Source organism: Octopus bimaculoides, chromosome 2 (genome assembly GCF_046866305.1).
Source record: "Octopus bimaculoides isolate indiv1 chromosome 2, ASM4686630v1, whole genome shotgun sequence".
In the NCBI taxonomy this organism is placed as follows: Eukaryota; Metazoa; Mollusca; class Cephalopoda; order Octopoda; family Octopodidae; genus Octopus; species Octopus bimaculoides.
Window position 1 is genome coordinate 187,951,403 of NC_142929.1, and position 15,952 is coordinate 187,967,354.

The 15,952-nt window shown below is 39.1% G+C and overlaps 1 protein-coding gene across 1 annotated transcript in view; it reads left to right on the forward strand.

Moving 5' to 3' along the window:
* The window catches only part of LOC106867243 (RNA-binding protein 28), a 36,912-nt gene extending 21,458 nt beyond the window's left edge, over nt 1-15,454 (forward strand). The window contains exons 13-20 of the mRNA XM_089348200.1: nt 1,388-1,461; nt 2,532-2,670; nt 4,483-4,547; nt 8,793-8,948; nt 11,175-11,324; nt 12,603-12,677; nt 14,300-14,539; nt 15,142-15,454. Coding sequence (XP_089204326.1) covers nt 1,388-1,461; nt 2,532-2,670; nt 4,483-4,547; nt 8,793-8,948; nt 11,175-11,324; nt 12,603-12,677; nt 14,300-14,539; nt 15,142-15,228 — 986 coding nt within the window. The 3' untranslated portion in view covers nt 15,229-15,454. The remainder of the gene's footprint in view (nt 1-1,387; nt 1,462-2,531; nt 2,671-4,482; nt 4,548-8,792; nt 8,949-11,174; nt 11,325-12,602; nt 12,678-14,299; nt 14,540-15,141) is intronic.
* Nucleotides 15,455-15,952: the final 498 nt, after the last annotated feature.

Genomic DNA, 15,952 nt, shown 5'->3' on the forward strand with positions numbered 1-15,952 from the left:
GAAACGTTGTGTTAACAACAAACAAGATGAGGACAAATATCCATCGAATGTAAATAATGTACATAATTCCTCATCTCTTAAACATAGAACTATTTTTTTTTAATGTTTTTATATTTTTGTTTGATATTTGTGTTCATTTTATTTCTTCCTAATCATAAAATTGGTGGAAATTAGATTTAATGTTTTGTCAGTACAATTTACAACAATTCTGAATTCAAATTCCGCTGGGGCTATCAGTACAGGTATAACGGTGTGGTTCAGAAATTTGCGTCTCAGCCTCGGTTTCAACTTTGCTCCCACTGCGTGCCACACTGGGCAATTGTCTTTTGCTGTTGTCTCTGATTGACCACTGTCTTTTATATATTACCTTTTACGTGTTTAACCCTAAGCCATTGGATTGCAACCATATTAGGGCACTACCTTGAGGGTCCACTCAAGCATATCAGCTTCTTAACCAACCAGTCGTGCCCAGTAAAAAAACAAAAAACTATTGTCAGCTGTGTTATGGACCTTCTGCAACATGAACTTATAAACTTATAAAACACTGTAAAGAATAAAAAGTTTTGAATGGTACACCAATGCACTGTAATACAAAAAATGGACTATATACCTGTTGTAATTTAGTTATCTATAGTCCGATGATATTTCGGAATACAATTCCTTCTTCAGATATTCTTAGATGGAGTCTCTGCTATAATCTGTTTTCCAACGGCTTTTCTTTTTTCCGGAAGTGTCTCAGTAGTGGTTTCACGAAGCTCCTTCCAGAATTTCTCATGAGAAGTGCATGAGGTTGGCTATGTCTCAATCTCGTGTGTGTTGGTACATCTTATTTCTCTACTACCCACAAGGGGCTACACACAGAGGGGGACAAACAAGGACAGACAAACAGATTAAGTCAATTACATCGACTCCAATGCATAACTGGTACTTATTTAATTGACCCTGAAAGGATGAAAGGCAAAGTTGACCTTGCCAGAATTTGAACTCAGAATGTAGCGGCAGACGAAATACCGCTAAGCATTTTGCCCGGCATGCTAACGATTCTGCCAGCTCACCACCTTTTGTGTTGGTACATCTGTAGCGTTACTTCTAAGTTATGTGTTATACGTGCAGCTTCCCTTTTTTTTTCCTTTTTTTCTCTTTTTTTTTTTTTTTTTTTTTTTTTTTTTGTTATAAACAGTACATGAGCATGTAATCAAAAATGAACCTACACGCATCCAGATGTAGCTAAATAATATATTGATTACCAACCTCCAGCCTGTTGTTAATATTTGGGGTCCTAGTCTGTGTATGAGTATAGCCTCCTTAATTCTTAAATTACCCAAATTTCTTTCATTGGCCTCTGCTTTTACTTACATGTTTCATGTTTATATTTTCAATGTTTCAGGATCTGGCTTTGTACAGTTTGTAAATAAAGAAGATTCAGAGAAGTGCCTTGAAAGATGTAGTGGAGAAACACCGGTAAAAAGCTACTTAAAATCATATTTATCAAATCAGAGTAATTAACGAGTTTTAAGGTGACAAGTTGGCAGAATCATTAGCACACCTGGCAAAATGCTTAACAACATTTTGTTCATCTTTATGTTCTGAGTTCAAATTCCACCAAGGCTGCTTTGCCTTTCATCCTTTTGGGTTGATAAAATCAGTCCTGGTTGAGCTCTGTGGTCATTGTAATCGACTACCCCAACTCCTGAAATTGCTGGCCTCATCCCCAAAATTGTAATCAATGTAATGTAGCTGTGTTTAATATAATATAGGGCGGCGAGCTGGCAGAATTGTTAGCACACCGGGCGAAATGCTGAGTGGTATTTCGTCTGCCATTACATTCTGAGTTCAAATTCCACCAAGGTTGACTTTGCCTTTCATCCTTATGGGGTTGATTAAATAAGTACCAGTTACGCACTGGGGTCGATGTAATCGACTTAATCCCTTTCTCTGTCCTTGTTTGTCCCTTCTGTGTTTAGCTCCCTTAAAGAAAGAAATATGTGTTTGTGTACTCTTCTGTGCTTTCATGGATCAGATGGAATTTTTTGGGGTAGATTTTCTATGCTTGGGTGCCTTCTTGTCACCAACCCATATCTATTTGCAAAGAAGATAATATTTCCCCATGATATGATATCACAGAATTTTGTAAAATAACATTATCGTTAATTAATTAATCTGTTGATTGGAACTTAAAATTAACATTAAATTTTGATGGGAGGTTTTAATTTTGATCATTTTAAAACCAGAAACTTTTGATGTCAACTCACCTGTGAATTGGCATCAAAAAGGTGAACCCTTTTGTTACCGTATTTCCATTGAAATATTCTTTGTCTGATTCTCCCTCCTCTCTCTCTCTCTCTCTCTCTCTCTCTCTCTCTCTCTCTCTCTCTCTCTCCCCCTCCTCTTTCTCTCTCTCTCTCTCTCTCTCTCCCTCTCTCTCTCTCTCTCTCTCTCTCTCTCTCTCTCCTTCCCTGTTCCTTATATCTAACTACTACTACTACTTCTACTACTCAGATTAACTCTTTTAAATGCCAATGCCATTTCAGAAAGAGAAGATCTTAAGTGGTGGTCGCCAACTGTTTGTCTCCGCTGCCCTCTCTCGTGAACAAGTTGACAACTTGAAGACTTCAAAAACAGAAAATACCAACAAAGATGGTCGGAATTTGCATTTAGCTCGGGAAGGATGTAAGTTCTGTAGCAATCTTAATCAACAAAAGAAAATACATGCTTCTGTTTTATTTCTGCAACCCTTAATAACTTTTTAAATCATGATTGAACTAAATTCGATGACTGGCACCTGTGCCAGTGGAGGGCTAAGAGCACTGTCCGAGCGTGATCATTGCCAGAGCAGCTGTCTGGCTTCCATGCCAGAGGTACGTAAATAGCACCATTTGAGCATGATTGTTACCAGTGTCGCCTTACTGCCACTTGTGCCGGTGGCACGTGTAAAAACATTCAAGCGAGGTCATTGTCAGTGTCGCTGGACTGGCTCCTGTGCAGTTGGCATGTAAAAAAAAACTTTTGAGCGTGGCTGTTGCCAGTACCGCCTGACTGGCCCTCGTGCCGGTGGCACTTAAAAGCACCCACTACACTCTCAGTGTGGTTGGCGTTAGGAAGGGCATCCAGCTGTAGAAACTCTGCCAGATCAGATTGGAGCCTGGTGCAGTCATCTGGTTTGCCGGTCCTCAGTCAAATCGTCCAATCCATGCTAGCATGGAAAGCAGACATGATGATATGCAGGAATGGCTGTGAGGTAAGAGGTTTGCTTCCCAACCACATGGTTTTGGGTTCAGTCCCACTACATGTCACCTTGGGCAAGTGTCTTCTACTGTAGTCTCGGGCCGAACAAAGCTTTGTGAGTGGACTTGGTAGATTGTAAGCTGAAGGAAGCCTGTCGTGTGTGTGTCCCCTAACACTGGTTGTCAAGCTGTGTGGCTGACATCCCCTGTAACTTAGCAGTTCAGTAAAAGAGAGCAACAGAGTAAGTACCAGGCTTAAAAAAAGATAGGTGCTGCAGTGGATTCATCATCATCCTCGTTATCATACACCCGCTTTCCATGCTGGCATGAGTTGGACGGTTTGACTTAGGATTTGGCAAGGTTTCTACAGCAGGATGCCCTTCTTAACGCCAACCACTCCAAGAGTGTAGTGGGTGCTTTTTACGTGTCACCGTCATGGAAGCACAACACTGCACTATAATACAAACAATGGACTCTAATAACTGTTGTAATTTAATCATTCATAGTCTGATATGATATTTCGGAATATAAATATTCCTTCTTCAGATATCCCTAGGAATTGATGGAGTCGTTGCTATAATCGGTTTTCTAACGGCTTTTCTTTATTTTTTACGGAAACATCTCAGCAGTAGTCTCACGATGTTCCTTGGAAAACCAATTATAGCAGCAACTCCATAAATTCCTAGGGATATCTGAAGAAGGAATTTTATTCCGAAATATCATATCAGACTCTGGATGATTAAATTACAACTGTTATTATAGTCCATTATTTGTATCATAGTGCAGTGTTGTGCCATTCAAAATATTTTATTCTTTACAAACAATATACAATGCTTCAAGCAAACTACAATACTCTCATCATCATCATCATCATCGTTTAACGTCCGCTTTCCATGCTAGCATGGGTTGGACGATTTGACTGAGGACTGGTGAAACCGGATGGCAACACCAGGCTCCAGTCTAATTTGGCAGTTTCAACAGCTGGATGCCCTTCTTAACGTCAACCACTCAGAGAGTGTAGTGGGTGCTTTTACGTGTCATCCTATATATCTATATATATATATATATCTGAAGAACCTGCAAGAATAGGTGCAAGCACTAATATTTATAAAACATGTGACATATTAATAAAAATCTGTAAATGTACAACCATCCAGATATCTGAGTACCTTATTATTTTTTCTAATATATAATTCCTGGACATCACCTCCAAACCTTCCAATATGTATGTATATCATCTGTTTCTTATTTCCCACAGTAATCCGTGTTGGTATGAAAGCTGCTGAAGGCCTTTCCAAATCAGATTTAAATAAACGACTAAAGGTAAGTTTCCCTTTTTTGTTATTGGATTTTAATCCCAGAATTCAGCTGTGCAAATACCCTAATCCCTTGGTTTCAATCATCATCTTTACCATCATCCTTGTTTAGCAACTTTTCTCCAAGTTGTTGGAGGTCAGACACCTCTAGCAATCAGTGTCTTCATATCTGACCTCATTAACCATTTCCTTCTCCATTTTTAGTCTTCCTGTTCCCTTAGGACCTTCTGCCTATCACTTCATGGCATGTCATAGTAGTAGTATAACAAGCTTATTGTATAGTGCACAGGTGTACTGCAAATCGTTGGATAAAAAGGTTCAAGAGAAGATAGAAGGCTGCAACCCATTAACTGCCAAATTTTTTAATCCATATTTTTTGGCTTTGCCAGGTGTCTTAGGAGTTAAAATAATATATAGTATTTAAATTTTCTTCCTATGTGAATTATTTTGGAAATTATGATTAATTTTTCAAAAAGTCCCAAATGGGGATCATTGAAAAAAAGCATATTTATCCTTTTCTATTCAATTGCAATAATAAATGTTTTAGTTGTTTTTGTAAACTATATTATCAAATGCGAAAGTGTATGAAATATTAATTAATGATATAGACGAGAAATACAAAAAAAAAAAAAAATTTCAAAACAGTCAATATTTTTGTATTTCAAAAATTGTGATTTATGACACAAAATGTCCTCTAGAATTGGCCAGATTTAATAATGACAAACATTAATTACTAAATATTGTTAAGCACATCTCTGCATATGCAATGTACATAAGCAATTCACTTTCAATACAGCGAACAATCGGCAGTGGGGACTGTTTTTAGCAGATCCCCAAATGGGGCTCATGGCAGGCAATGGGTTAAACAAAGACAGCAATGAAAGCTCAAACTACATGTATAGTACACAGAATAAAACAGAAAAGTGACCCTTAAAGAGCCATGAAGAGGAAAGGGGTCATCGGCACATTTAGAGTAATGTTAGTGCATTTTGGGAAGCATGGAATTTTGGAAGGATTCAGTGTCCTGACAAGAACTGATGCTGGTAGTATGTTCCATGCTTTGATAATTCTGAGAGTGAAAAAGTGTTTCTGACAACCAAGAGGGCTCTGCTGGTTTTAAAATGATTTAAATTAAAACCTCCCATCAAAATTTCATGTTAATTTGTTCCAAACAACCGATTGATTAATTAATGATGATGTTATTTTACATATCCGTGACTGGTGGAGACACTAAATTAAAAAAAGGTGGCCCAAAGATGTTTGTTAATCTTTTTGGCTTCCACCAAGTCAGCTGGTAGACATGAAAACTTTTGGTCTCACTGCTGAAAGGAGTAATTTATATTTATTCCTTATCCATTAGTATCATAATCATCTCTCTTATACACTTTAGCTGATGGCTTAGCTGCATCCTCTCTCCGTTTTTCAGTCTTCTTCCACAAATGCTTGTCATTCTCAGTCCCGAGAATTTCTATCACTCATCCATTCTTCTCGCAGTTATCTCCCTTGCACACTTCAGTTGATGCTCTTTCAATGCCTTCTTTAATATAGGTTAACATAATGCTTTGTGCAGATCTTTCAGTCCTTGCTAATTAACTACAATTAATGCTGATGTCCTTCTACCAGTTGCCCTTCTCTTCTTACCACCCACTTCAACACAATGGGCCATTCGGTTACCCACTTATCTGTGCAGCATCTTCTTCCATCATGGCTTCACACACTCAAAAGAAATGGAAGGAATATTTCATATTCAAACTGAACACCATGTCACTAAGTTTAACTGAATGTTTTTCCTTCTTCTCCTTCATCCCCTCTTCATTCATCAATCCTTGAAGAAATGAAGCTAGTATGATCCACTGGATCAGTGTGCACACATGACAGAGTGTAAGCGTCCTGAGAGAAATGCTGGACATAAGAAACATAGGATGTGGCGTGCAAGAGAGACGTTTGTGATGGTATGGTCATGTATTGTGGATGGACGAGGAGAGCTGTGTGAAGAAGTGCCACTCCCAAACAGTGGAAGGAATCCAGGGTAGAGAGAGACCCAGAGAGACATGGGATGAGGTGGTGAAGTATGACCTTCGAACATTGGAATGGACGTTAAACGATGATGATGATGAACTCACATTTTGCCTCAATTCTTCCTCCAACTCACCCGTTTCTTCCCTTCATTTCATTTCTCTTTCCTTCTTTCCTGTGTATGCAGCTCAAACTGTCTTGTGTTCCCCATCAGTTGCAGCCAATTACTTAAACATAGAGGATGTAAAACGCTGCTATCTTTATTTGATTTCCCTCCTGTCAACTTTACTCTGAAAAACGATTTTACTCCAAACATTGGATACTCCACCTCACACACCAATTACACACACACACATACACACATTTTATCTTCTATGTACAAATAGATGTACGACTGCTACTGTAAAGTTTAGTCTCCACATAGATTATCATAGTCCAGTCTGCTTCTAGTATATCATCATCTGCTTTCCATGCTAGCATGAGTTGGACGGTTTGACTGAGGACTGGCAAACCAGATGGCTACACCAGGCTCCAATCTAATTTGGCAGAGTTTCTACAGCTGGATGCCTTTCCTAACGCCAACCACTCTAAGAGTGTAGTGGGTGCTTTTACGTGCCACCGGCACGAATGCCAGTCAGGCAGTATTGGCAATGGCCACGCTCAAAATGGTGTATTTTACGTGCCACCTGCACAGGAGCCAGTCCAGCGGCACTGGCAATGACCTCACTTGAATGTTTTTCCACGTACCACCGGCACAAGTGCCAGCAAGGCGAATATCATCATCATCATCATCATCATCGTTTAACGTCCGCTTTCCATGCTAGCATGGGTTGGACGATTTGACTGAGGACTGGTGAAACCGGATGGCAACACCAGGCTCCAGTCTGATTTGGCAGAGTTTCTACAGCTGGATGCCCTTCCTAACGCCAACCACTCAGAGAGTGTAGTGGGTGCTTTTACGTGTCACCCGCACGAAAACGGCCACGCTCGAAATGGTGTCTTTTATGTGCCACCCGCACAAGCCAGTCCAGGGGCACTGGCAACGATCTCGCTCGAAAATCCTACAGGAGCCAGTCAGGCGGTACTGGCAACGGCCACGCTCAAAATGGTGCATCTCATGTGCCACCCGCACAAGAACCAGTCCAGGGGCACTGGCAACGATCTTACTTGGCTTGCCGGGTCTTCTCACGCACAGCCCATTTCCAAAGGTCTCGGTCCGTAGTCATCGCCTCGGTGAGGCCCAATGTACGAAGGTCTTGCCTCACCACCTCAGCCCAGGTCTTCCTGGGCCTACCTCTTCCACGGGTTCCCTCAACTGTTAGGGTGTGGCACTTTTTCACGCAGCTATCCTCCTCCATTCTCACCACATGTCCATACCAGCGCAATCGTCTCTCTTGCACGCCACAACTGATGCTTCTAATGTTCAGCTTTTCTCTCAAGATACTTACACTCTGACGGGTATTCACATTGACATTACACATCCAACGGAGCATACTGGCTTCATTCCTTGCGAGCTTACGTATGTCCTCAGCAGTTACAGCCCATGTTTCACTGCCATGTAGCATGGTTGTTCGTACGCATGCGTCATACAGTCTGCCTTTTACTCTGAGTGAGAGTCCCTTTGTCGCCAGCAGGGGTAAGAGCTCTCTAAACTTTGCCCAGGCTATTCTTATTCTAGCAGCTACACTTTCAGCGCACCCACCCCCACTACTAACTTGGTCGCCCAGATAGCGGAAGCTATCGACTACCTCTAGTTTTTCACCCTGGAATGAGATAGAAGTTGTTTCCTGTTTGTTTGCAGTCTTTATTGCACCTGAACATCTGCCACAAACAAAAACTAACTTGCTAGTTAACCTGCCTTTGATGTTGCTGCACCTCTTATGTGTCCATAGCTTGCACCGGGTACATCTTATAGAGTTACTACCTACTCCTTTTCTACATACTGAGCAGGGCCATCTACCTGAAGGGGTTTGTGTTTTATCTACCTTCCTACTTATTAGGATTTTGGTTTTAGCTAGGTTGACTCTAAGGCCCTTCAATTCTAGACCTTGCTTCCACACCTGAAACTTCTATATATATATATATATATATATATATATACATACACACTCACACAGTGGGATTCTACACCTACTGTTTATGAAATTCAACACAAATACACTATATTTTAATGATTGTATTTGATTATAAAGTTTACTTTATTTTCTTCATCTCTCTCTCTCTTCTTAACTTTCAGGCAGAAATGAGGCGTCGTCAGAAGTTAAAAGACCCTAATATATTTGTCTCCAATACAAGGCTGTGTGTCCAGAATATTCCAACGTTTGTCACAGACAAAAAGTTAAAGGAGGTCTTTCTTAAAGCTGTCAATGATAAGAAGTGTGTGATCACTGAGGTATTGTTTTCACTCATTCATTCATTCATTCTTCATCATCATCAATGAATTATACTTGTATGTGTAAATGATGAGAAGTGGAGTTATGTAATCGCATTCATTAGCTTACAGTTGTTTCTGCTATAAGAAGCAGTGCACTCTAAACTAAGTGCTTGTGCAGCATCCTATAGCTTCCTCAGAGGTATCAAAATGTAGGCTATGATGGTGATTACACGATTCCTATTCTTTTATCAGTCGTTAATATATATTCCACTCTGTCCTTGATTAACATCTTTCTCTAAAGCATAGGTGTATTGAGTTCTAACGACTGGTTATTAAGTACTGTTCTGCTTCAGTAAAGTCATAAAATATATGTATATAATTGATGTGTATGTGTGTATGTATATTTATATGTATGTGTATGTATATATATATATGTGTGTGTATGTATATATATGTATATATATCATCATCATTTAATGTCCGCTTTCCATGCTAGCATGGGTTGGACGATTTAACTGAGGACTGGTGAACCACATGGCTGCACCAGGCTCCAATCTGATCTGGCAAAGTTTCTACAGCTGAATGCCCTTCCCAACGCCAACCACTCTGAGAGTGTAGTGGGTGCTTTTATGTGCCTCCAGCACAAGGGCCAGTCAGGCGGTACTGGCAATGGCCACGCTCAAATGGTGTTTTTTACGTGCCACCTGCACAGGAGTCAGTCCAGCAGCACAGGCAACGACCTTGCTCAAATGTTTTGTTCACGTGCTACTGGCACAAGTGTCAGTAAGGCGGCGCTGTGTATGTATATATATATATATATATATATATATATATATGTGTGTGTGTGTGTGTATGTTTATATATTTGTGTATGTATGTATGTATATATATATATATATATATATATATATATATATATATATATATATATATATATATATATATATATATATATATATATATATGTGTGTGTGTGTGTGTATGTATATATATGTATATATTTATATACATGTGTATATATAAAACATCATCTACTTCAAAAACAACTGACAAACAGTCTAGTTCTCAGCTTGAAAAAATCCAGAATAAATTAATGTTTCAACGAGGAAACCCTGGGTAGCTGTATCTCACAAGACTTCTGGTTTTTACTTATAACATTATTTTGTCCTCTCTTAGCTGATTGAGTGCAATTCAACTTATGTTGTTGGTACTGCTGTTAACTCCTATCCAAGTGATTGAGCCTCCTCATCTTGACAGGTGCAAAGGGTGCTGGTGCCTGAGGTGACAGTTCAGGCTAAGCATGTTACATGTATTTATGTAGGTGTATATATACAAAATTTGTTTAAGCATGCAGTTGATAGTGAATCCTTGTTACTGATGATGTGTAAAGATGCTGAAATCCTGATTAATTTCAGCACCTCTACTGGATGCTCTTCATCTGCGACTGATACATCTCTGTGCTTTTCAGCACTAGGCATCTATATGAAAAACTTTCTCAAGGTGAATACTGCAGTTTTGTGGATAATGATTGCATAATCCCTGTTCAATAATGTATGCAGACTTATTTTGAACCAGTATTGCTTCTATCATCAATAATGAATGGATAGAGAAATACACAGGCTGGCAAGCAGATAATTAGATAGATATTAATGAAGTAAAGGTTGTTTGCCAACATGATATGGCAGTCCTGGTTTAGGACGAATATTACTTTAATTTAGCCCTTGGAGACATCATCTCCAGGTGGCTATATGACATGATCTGTATCCTTATATTTTCAAACAAGGGAATCTAGCACCCGCCACCCAGCTCAAAACAATATCTGTGTATCGCGATTTCTGGGTTATTTCTCTTCATCAGCACAATAATTGTTTGGCTAGAGGTGACGCTGCCAAATTCCCGTTCGAAATGTATAATTTTCAAAGTAACAACTAGTCACTGATTTATAAATTAGAAAATTACTATTTTTAAATCTCACAACGAGAGATATTCAGCAACAGTACTTTGTAGTAAAGATTGTTTGCCAACATAACATGGCAGTCCTGGTTTAGTCCTAAACCAGGACTGCCATGTTATGTTGTGAGATTTAAAAATAGTAATCTTCTGGTATTAATGAAATATCAATGGTGATGATATGCACACACACACATATACCCTTCTGTAATTTCTAGCAACTTCCATTTTCTATTTTCTAGTATCCATAAATCTTAACTCCTGTTTCTTCAAAATATTTTCTTTCTCTCCCCAGAGTCGAATCATGCGTGATATGAGTCGCACCAGTGCACAAGGTGTTAGTCGTTCCCTGGGATATGGTTTTGTGAGCTTCCAAGAACACCAACATGCTTTGACTGCTCTTCGAAATACAAATAATAACCCAGATGTCTTTGGTTCAGATAAAGTAAGCAATCTTTTTACTAGACTCCATTTTGTGCTCAACCCTCCTCCTCCTCTTCATTGTAGATATCAAGGAGGAGGCAGAGATGAGGGGTCAACCCTTTTGTGTTCATATTACTGTCAACTGTAATTTATACCAGTATGCAACTGGTACTTAATTTATCAACCCCGAAAGGATGAAAGGCAAAGTCGACCTCGGAGGAATTTGAATTCTGAACATAAAGACAAACAAAATACTGCTTAGTATTTCACCCAGCGTGCTAACGATTCTGCCAACTCACTGCCTTATACACATATATATACTTCTAAAAGTCTGTGATTGCTTCCATGCGTGCTTGTCTGTAATTTAATACAGCCAAAACGATGCTTAATGGGAAAATACTCTGAATGTAAGAAACCCCTGAAATGTGAATACAAATGGAATAAAATAAAGTTTCATGTAAATTGAACCATAGATTCCTGAGATACACAGTTTTTTGGGGGTTTGTTTCCACAAATTTAAGCAGTGAAACCTAGAGTTATTGGCCTTTATTGTGAACACTTAGATAGTTTTGTTTGCATGCTTGTCTGTAACTTAATGACTGAGACGAATAAAAGAATATTTTTAATACAATATTATTTTACATGTATATTTTTGTGAAAAGTCTTTTGATATTATTATTTCACAATATTATATATATATATATATATATATATATGAAAATGAATCATGTCATAACCTTATCCATCTATTGTTTTCATACTCGGTCATAATGTCTTACGTTTAAGATGATTCCCATGCATTCCCTGAAGAGAAGGTTACAATTTTAACATCACAGATCCCTATGGATCACATAGGTTGTAATCCTTTGAAACATATGTAGGAATAAAGTATGCAGTTATAACATGCATTTTCTCCATTCCTTAAATTTTTAAATATACTCAAATACCCAAAATTTCAAGGAGTTTCTGCCTCAAAAACAGGAACTACACCACAGTTATTTTGTGTTCTTTGCTACCTTGGTTTCTATTAACCCATTTATTCTATCCGAAGAATTTTTATTCATTAAGATAGAAGAAATACATATAATTAAATATATATATATATATATACCTCTGGCATTTGAGTACTCTTTTTTCCACCTTGTTGCACATTTATGTGCTTACTCCAGTGTGTATATCAACATCTCTTATCTGTTTGTATTATAACTTTATCAGATGTCACCATGTGGTAATATTCCATCATCTAAAATATATATCAAGGGCTTCACTCCAGTTTTCAGTGTTTCATTCTATCTTTCAGAGACTTATTGTTGAATTTTCCTTGGAAAACAGGAAAGCTTTAGAAGTTAAACAGAAAAGATTGGATAAATCTAAGGTAAGCTGCTTTATTGTCGTCACAGGTGGTGGTCATGGTGCTGTTCATGGCAGTATTGGTGGTGGTATTAGGGGTGGCTGCTATTTCTAGCATATCAATCAACCATGTTGAAGCATTCTCAGTCATTTTTTTCATATCGTGTAATTATTAAATGTTGGTTTTCGGGGAGGGGCAAGAAACTGAAGAATCATTGTGTGCATCATCATTTAACATCCTTATTCCTTGCTGGCATGGGTTTGACAAGAGCTGGGTAGCTAGAGTGCCACACCAGGTTCCAGTGTCCCTTTTGGTTTGGTTTCCAATTTTGGGTGCCCTCTCTAACCCTTTTTTTTTTCTTCGTTCAGTCATTTGAGTGCAGCCATGCTGGAGCACCGCCTTTAGTCGAACAAATCGACCCCAGCATTTATTCTTTGTTAAGCTTAGTACGTAGTCTATCGATCTCTTTTGCCAAACCGCTAAGTTACAGGGATGTAAACACACCAACATCAGATTGTCAAATGATGGTGGGTAGGGGACAAATACAGACACACAAATACATATATATATCATCATCATCATCATCATCATCCTCATTGTTTAACGTCCGTTTTCCATGCTGGCATGGGTTGGATGGTTTGACTAAGGTCTGGAGAGCCAGCAGCTGCACCAGGCTCCCAATCTGATCTGGCAAAGTTTCTACACCTGGATGCCCTTCTTAACACCAACTACTCCAAGAGTGTAGTGGGTGCTTTTACATGCCACTGGCACGAGGGCCAGTCAGGCAGACTTGGCATCAACCACTTTCAGATGGTGCTTTTTATGTGCCACTGGCATGAGAGCCAGTCTGGGGGTACTGACTTTGGCCACATTTGGTTAGTGCTTTTTACGTGCTACCGACATGGTAGCCAGTCAAGTGGACCTGGCATTGACCATGTTTGGATGGTGCTTTTTATGTGCCACCAGCACGGGAGCCAGCCAAGAGCAGCGGCCCTAGCTATGATATTGGTTTTACTTGACTCAACAGGTCTTCTCAAGCATATTATATAGCCCAACACATTAAGGTATTCTTAACAGGGCCGCACAAGCGTGGATGTGATCTCACTTTAGTTGCTGGGTCTTCTCAATCATAGTACATCCTCAAAGGTCCCGGTCTCCTGTCATTGCCTCTGGGAGGCCCAGTGTTCGAAGGTCATGCTTCACCACCTCATCCCATGTCTTCCTGGGTCTACCTCTTCCACAGTTAGGAAGTGGCACTTCCTCACACAGCTGTCTTCATTCATACATAACACATGACCATACCAGCGCAGTCGCCTCTCTTGCACACCACATTTGATGCTTCTTATGCCCAACTTTTCTCTCAGGGCGCTCATATATATATATATATATATATATACACATATATATATATATATATACACATATATACAACGGGCTTCTTTCAGTTTCTGTCTACGAAATCCACTCACATGGCTTTGGTTGTCCCGGGGCTATAGTAGAAGACATTTGCCCAAGGTGCCACACAGTGTGACTGAACCCAGAACCATGTAGTTGGGAAGTAAGCTTCTTACCACACAGCCACACTGGTGTCGATATGTATGATTTATGATTTATTTATTTTTGTTCTTATTTCCTTGTGACAACAGCAAGTTTTATCACAGAGGCAAAAGAAAGACATTTTTTCCAAGAAAGACAAGGGACAGCAGCCAACAGCCGGTGCCAAAAGAGAGAGATTCCATGGTAAATCACAGAAACAGAAAATAATGCCATCGCATTTGGGACCAAAGAATCGTCATAGAGACAAAGGATTGCCTGTCGCTAAAGCAGGGAGGAAGATTAAAGAGAAAAGGATCAGAGAATTCCAAAGCAACCAAAAACAGAGTCAAGTACGTGTTATTTTTATCTTTTACTTGTTTCAGTCATTAGAATGTGGCCATGCTGGGGCACCACATTGAAGAATTTTAGTCGAATGAACTGACCCCAGTACTTAAATTTTTGTAAGTTTTAGTACTTACCGTATTTTAACATGTATAAGGAACCCGTTTTTTGTCAAAAATTAGGTTAAAAAAAATCTGGGAGTTTCTTGTACATGGATAGCATAATCCCTTACAAAACCGTTTTTCCAAATTTTAAACCTCAAAAATTACGGGGTTCCTTATACACATTAAAATACAGTATTTTATCAGTCTTTTTTGCTGGACTGCTAATTGACAGGGATGTAAACATACCAACACCGGTTGTCAACTAGTTGGTGGGAAACAAACACAGACACAAAGAAACACACACATGTTAGACTTCTGAACTCAACACGTTTTTTTCTTTCATTCTCTCTCTATTTATTTCTGCTTATTCTTTCCTGTCGAAGAGCATTGGCTCAAAATGTAAAAAAACTCTTAGAATATCAAATGTACATACACCTCAAATTCATGTTGTTCTGCATTTGCACCTATCCCTCCACATTAATTACTGGTTTGTCTTGCTTTTTCAGAAACCACAAAAAAGAAAAGCATTGTCAGATACCTTTGATTCAATGGTTGCAAAATACAAAAAGAAGATGTTAAACATGTCGTCATAGGCCATGTATTGATTGCACTGTCTTTGCTTTTTATGGTGAGAAACCATTGAGTGTGTGTGGTTCAATCACGTTATCATCTTCATCATAGTGAAGGAGATTTTTCCCTCATTCAGCTACAGAACATTTTTAACACCAACAAATTCAAATGCAGATTTATATCGCTTGAAATGATGTCTTATTAAATATTACTGATTCAAATAAAATCTGACATTGTTATCCAAACCAATACAAGGTTCTATTTTCTTATTGTTTTCCTTTTCAGTCACATTATCTTCTTACAGCTATAAATCTGTTTCTCTTTGTAATACCACACCCTCTGTCATCCATCCCCCCACACCTAAATCCACATTCTCGCTCCTATTCTTTTCTCGTTCACGAAGCCTCCTTTAGTCTCTTCATTCTTGCAAGTTACTCAGTGACCTCACTAATGCTAGTGCTACAAAGCAAAAGCACTCAGTAGACTCTGCTGCTCCCACCGAGTCATCATCATCATCATTTAACGTCCACTTTCCATGCTGGCATGGGTTGGACGATTTGACTGAGGACTGGCAAGCCAGATGGCTGCACTAGGCTCCAATCTGATTTGGCAGAGTTTCTACAGCTGGATGCCCTTCCTAACGCCAACCACTCCAAGAGTGTAGTGGGTGCTTTTTACATGCCACAGGCATGAAGGCCAGTCATACGGTACTGGCAACAGCCTCACTCAAAAGGTGTTTTTTATGTG